General features: G+C 40.8%; 1 protein-coding gene across 2 annotated transcripts in view; it reads left to right on the top strand.

Annotated features, from left to right (window-relative positions):
* LOC119330013 (callose synthase 5-like) overlaps window positions 1-4,615 on the top strand; it is a 17,589-nt gene extending 12,974 nt beyond the window's left edge. For both annotated transcript variants that reach the window (XM_037603119.1, XM_037603118.1), the window contains 11 exons: window positions 25-214; window positions 480-591; window positions 690-809; window positions 885-1,000; window positions 1,091-1,174; window positions 1,825-1,937; window positions 2,208-2,437; window positions 2,518-3,315; window positions 3,472-3,522; window positions 3,631-3,816; window positions 4,015-4,615. In XM_037603119.1, coding sequence (XP_037459016.1) covers window positions 25-214; window positions 480-591; window positions 690-809; window positions 885-1,000; window positions 1,091-1,174; window positions 1,825-1,937; window positions 2,208-2,437; window positions 2,518-3,315; window positions 3,472-3,522; window positions 3,631-3,816; window positions 4,015-4,245 — 2,231 coding nt within the window. In that variant the 3' untranslated portion in view covers window positions 4,246-4,615. The remainder of the gene's footprint in view (window positions 1-24; window positions 215-479; window positions 592-689; window positions 810-884; window positions 1,001-1,090; window positions 1,175-1,824; window positions 1,938-2,207; window positions 2,438-2,517; window positions 3,316-3,471; window positions 3,523-3,630; window positions 3,817-4,014) is intronic.

Raw genomic sequence — 4,615 nt, 5'->3', positions numbered from 1 at the left:
AACATCACCCTCTTTTGTTTGCAGAGATACTAGAAGGCTATAAAGCCATTGCAGATCCCGCAGAGGAAGAGAAGAAAAGCCAAAGATCTCTGTCTTCTCAGCTTGAAGCTATAGCAGATATGAAATTCACATATGTTGCTACGTGCCAGATCTATGGAAATCAGAAACAGTCGGGTGATCGACACGCAACAGATATACTGAACTTGATGGTGAAGTAAGTGATCTCGATGATCTATTCTAGAAATTAATATACAACATTTGGCCAAGCGCGAGATACATCATGTCTACCACAATGAGCAAAATGTTTTCTTGTATAACTCTTTGGAGACTGTGTGTCTCGGTTATGTTTATATTTAGTTCACATTTAATTGATAACGAGATGTTCCTTGAGGGAAAATTACTGAATTGTTTCTTTTATTCGAATTGTTATTTCCCTCTGTGCAAAGTAATTTCAGTTAGAATTTGAAATGAAACTACAGTTATCCTGGTCTCCGCGTGGCATACATTGATGAAGTTGAAGAGAGGGATGGTGAGAAGGTGCAAAAGGTCTTCTATTCGGTGCTAGTAAAAGCTCTTGACAATCACGATCAGGTAATCATTTTACGTGAAGCGAGTTCAAACTTTCATTTTGGTTCTGATTTAAACCTCAATACTCAGTAGTGCGTTATGTACTTTTTTGTCCTGTGAAGGAAATATACCGCATAAAATTGCCAGGGCCAGCGAAACTAGGTGAAGGGAAACCTGAAAACCAAAATCACGCGATCATTTTTACCCGCGGAGAAGCTTTGCAAACCATTGATATGAACCAGGTGAACTTCATGGTTATAGTACGTTTTTAGTAAGTAGGTTGCATTCTGTCTTTTGTACTTATCAATGCTGTTTAGGACAATTATTTGGAGGAAGCTTTGAAAATGCGGAATTTGCTGGAAGAATTCAATGAGAACCATGGTATTCGTCCTCCAACAATTCTTGGAGTACGTGAACACATATTCACCGGAAGGTGTGTTTTAAGCTTTGCAGTAGGTTTTACTTAGTTTTCTTTGTCAAAATTGCAAAGCAATGCCTAACATCTGACATTGCTGGATTGTAGTGTGTCATCTCTTGCCTGGTTTATGTCAAACCAGGAAACCAGCTTTGTCACAATAGGACAGAGGGTTCTTGCCAATCCATTGAAGTAAGTCTGAATATACTTTGATGTGTCCTATTTGAATTAAGGACAATCCATATTTATCATATGGAGCATTTTGTGTCATTTATATGCTGCAATATGAGTAGGGAGTGCTGAGCATCTATGGTGACTATCTCCTGGATGAGCGCTCATGTTTTTTTATCAGCTCTTGAAATGCACACACATGTTTTGTTGGAGATTTTAGAGGCAATAAGGCCATAAATATTAAAACAACCAAGTGCTATTTCCTGGAACTTTCCTGGCATCAAATCTTTTGAAGCTAAACAATGTCATCAATTTAAAGTGTATATTGTGGTCCAAGTGCTGTATATCTGACATGCTATTTCCTGAAACTTTCCTGGCATCAAAGCTTTTCAAGCTAAACAACGTCGCCAATTTAAAGGGTGTATTATTGTTATTGTGTATGTGCTGTATATCTGACATGCTGTTTCCTGTCAGTAAAGCTTTTCGAGCTAAAAAATGTCGTCAATTTAAAATGTGTATTATATCTAATCTAAGTGATTAATATCTGACATGCTGCTTCCTGAAACTTTCCTGGCATCAGAGCTTTTCAAGCTAAACAATGTTGTTAATTTGAAGTGTGTGGTATGGTCATTGGTCATTGCTATGTATCTGACATTCTCTTTTCTGGGCAGGGTACGTTTTCACTATGGACATCCTGATGTGTTTGATAGGATTTTTCACATTACAAGAGGTGGAATTAGCAAGGCTTCCTGTGGTATAAACTTAAGTGAAGACATTTTTGCTGGTATGTACTTTTCCACCTATTCTAACTGTTACCTTTGGATTTTTGAGGGAAATTTAAGAATGGATAGGTCCCTAGGACATCCACATCCTCGTATATGTGACTCAAACTGGGTTTGACAACTGATTCACACATGGGCCTATATGGGCCTCAGACAGACTACTCTAAACTTGATTAAGACACTGATGCTACTCTTATCTAACACATTAACTCACATTCCAACATTTCCCATTTCTGCTCTTGGACAAGACAAACTTAAATTTTCTTTTTCAGGTTTCAACTCAACTCTGAGGCGAGGAAATGTCACCCATCACGAGTACATTCAAGTCGGAAAAGGACGTGATGTTGGGTTGAATCAAATTTCACTCTTTGAGGCCAAAGTGGCGTGTGGCAATGGAGAACAAGTGCTTAGCAGAGATATCTACCGTTTGGGCCACCGCTTTGACTTCTTCCGAATGCTCTCATGTTACTTCACAACTGTGGGATTTTATGTCAGCTCAATGGTACAAAACATCTACCTGCATCACATTTGTCTTGATTTGCCATCGTCCATGTTTTTTGATGTTCTTATATTACTGTGCAGATGGTTGTCATAATAGTATATGTTTTCTTGTATGGGAGGCTTTATTTAGCCTTAAGTGGACTTGAGTTTGCAATTATGAAGCAAGCACGAATGAGAGGCAACCGTGCTCTTGAGGCAGCCATGGGGTCCCAATCTATTGTGCAGCTAGGTCTTTTGATGGCCTTACCCATGTTTATGGAGATCGGACTGGAAAGGGGTTTTAGAAGCGCCCTGGGGGATTTCATCATCATGCAGCTACAGCTATGTGCAGTATTCTTTACCTTTTCCCTCGGGACAAAATCACATTATTTTGGCCGCACAATCCTCCATGGTGGTGCAAAATATAGAGCAACTGGCAGAGGCTTTGTTGTTCGCCATGTAAAGTTCGCTGAAAATTACAGAATGTATAGCAGGAGTCACTTTGTGAAAGGACTTGAGCTCATGTTACTACTTGTAGTGTATGAGCTCTATGGTGATGTGGCTACCGATTCCACTGCCTATGTTCTGCTGACATCATCTATGTGGTTCTTGGTAATCACATGGTTGTTTGCTCCTTTCCTCTTCAACCCATCCGGATTTGAATGGCAAAAGGTGGTGGATGATTGGGATGATTGGAACAAATGGATAAGCAGCCGTGGTGGGATTGGTGTGCCGGCCAATAAGGCCTGGGAGTCGTGGTGGGAAGAGGAGCAGGAACATCTGCTGTCAACAGGCATAATCGGCCGCATATGGGAAATCATATTATCTCTCCGATTCTTCATGTTTCAGTATGGTATCATGTACCATCTGAATATCTCTAATGGCAACAAAAGCATATCAGTAAGTCATCCTTTATTTTTGCTAGTATTTTACAACTCTACTCGAACTAAATGGATTTCATGAGACTGATTACATGATCTTTTTGATTGTTTATAATCACTGTTTACTGATACAATTTAGTGACTGTCCCTTCCAAACTTGATTTTGTGGCTTCAGATTTATGGTCTGTCTTGGCTGGTCACTGTAGCAGTGGTGTTAGTCCTCAAGGTAAATTTCATTTGCTTTCTGTTGATGAAATCAATAAGTATATATTGGTTGACGTATGCCTCTAGTTTATGCCCTTGTTATGCTGCTGATATGGTGCCATTTACTTAGGTGGTATCTATGGGAAGAAAGAAATTTAGTGCTGACTTCCAGCTTATGTTCCGGCTCCTCAAATTGTTCTTGTTCATTGGATCTGTTGGAACTTTGGCGATTCTTTTCACCCTTCTGCACCTTACAGTTGGTGACATATTCGCCAGCTTCCTTGCCTTTGCACCCACAGGATGGGCCATTCTGCAGGTACGTCATCAGCACCAAAGCTTTCCTGTTGTTTTGTTTCAAGGTTTTACTCCCAGCTTATCAGTAGCGAGGACTGAGTGAGGAGCAGTATCAATTCATAGGGAGAGAGAAACGAGAGAATTTTGATCGAGTTAAAGTTGCTATTATCAAAATTGACATCTTTCACTGGCTCTAATCCGTTCGGCATCATTGCAACAGATATCACAGGCAAGCAAGCCAGTGGTGAAGGCTTTTGGTCTGTGGGGATCTGTGAAGGCCTTGTCCAGGGGGTACGAGTACCTTATGGGGATCGTGATCTTCGTGCCAGTGGCGGTTCTGGCATGGTTCCCTTTTGTCTCGGAGTTCCAGACGAGGCTGCTATTCAACCAGGCATTCTCCCGAGGCCTCCAAATCTCTCGCATTTTGGCTGGCGGAAAGAAGCAAAACTGAGGCGAGTCTAGGAGATGGAGTTCCATCACAGTAACCACACAGGGTAGACGGAGGCAGAAATTAGCTGGAGGTTCGTTGTTGGAGGGGGGCATCATATGGCTGCTAACATACTGACACTTTCAGAAGTTTCTTAGTCTTGTACACACAGGGCGGTTTTTCTTAGGCATTTTCCATGTATATCTCATGCTAATACACTCTTACCTCTGATACTAGATTGTACGTCGCTTGTATAGATAGGTACATGCCCCCACAACAGTTGCGACAAAACATTACGGTGCTTTTAGAGGCAAAGATGAAACAGATTTTTGTGCATGAAGCAACAAAACAGTTCGGTCTTTCTAGATTGAGAGATCAAATTGATTTTTGTGCA

This window comes from Triticum dicoccoides, chromosome 7A (assembly GCF_002162155.2).
Source record: "Triticum dicoccoides isolate Atlit2015 ecotype Zavitan chromosome 7A, WEW_v2.0, whole genome shotgun sequence".
Classification (NCBI taxonomy): Eukaryota; Viridiplantae; Streptophyta; class Magnoliopsida; order Poales; family Poaceae; genus Triticum; species Triticum dicoccoides.
Note: the sequence above shows the minus strand (reverse complement) of the source record. Positions and strands in the feature narration are given on the sequence as shown.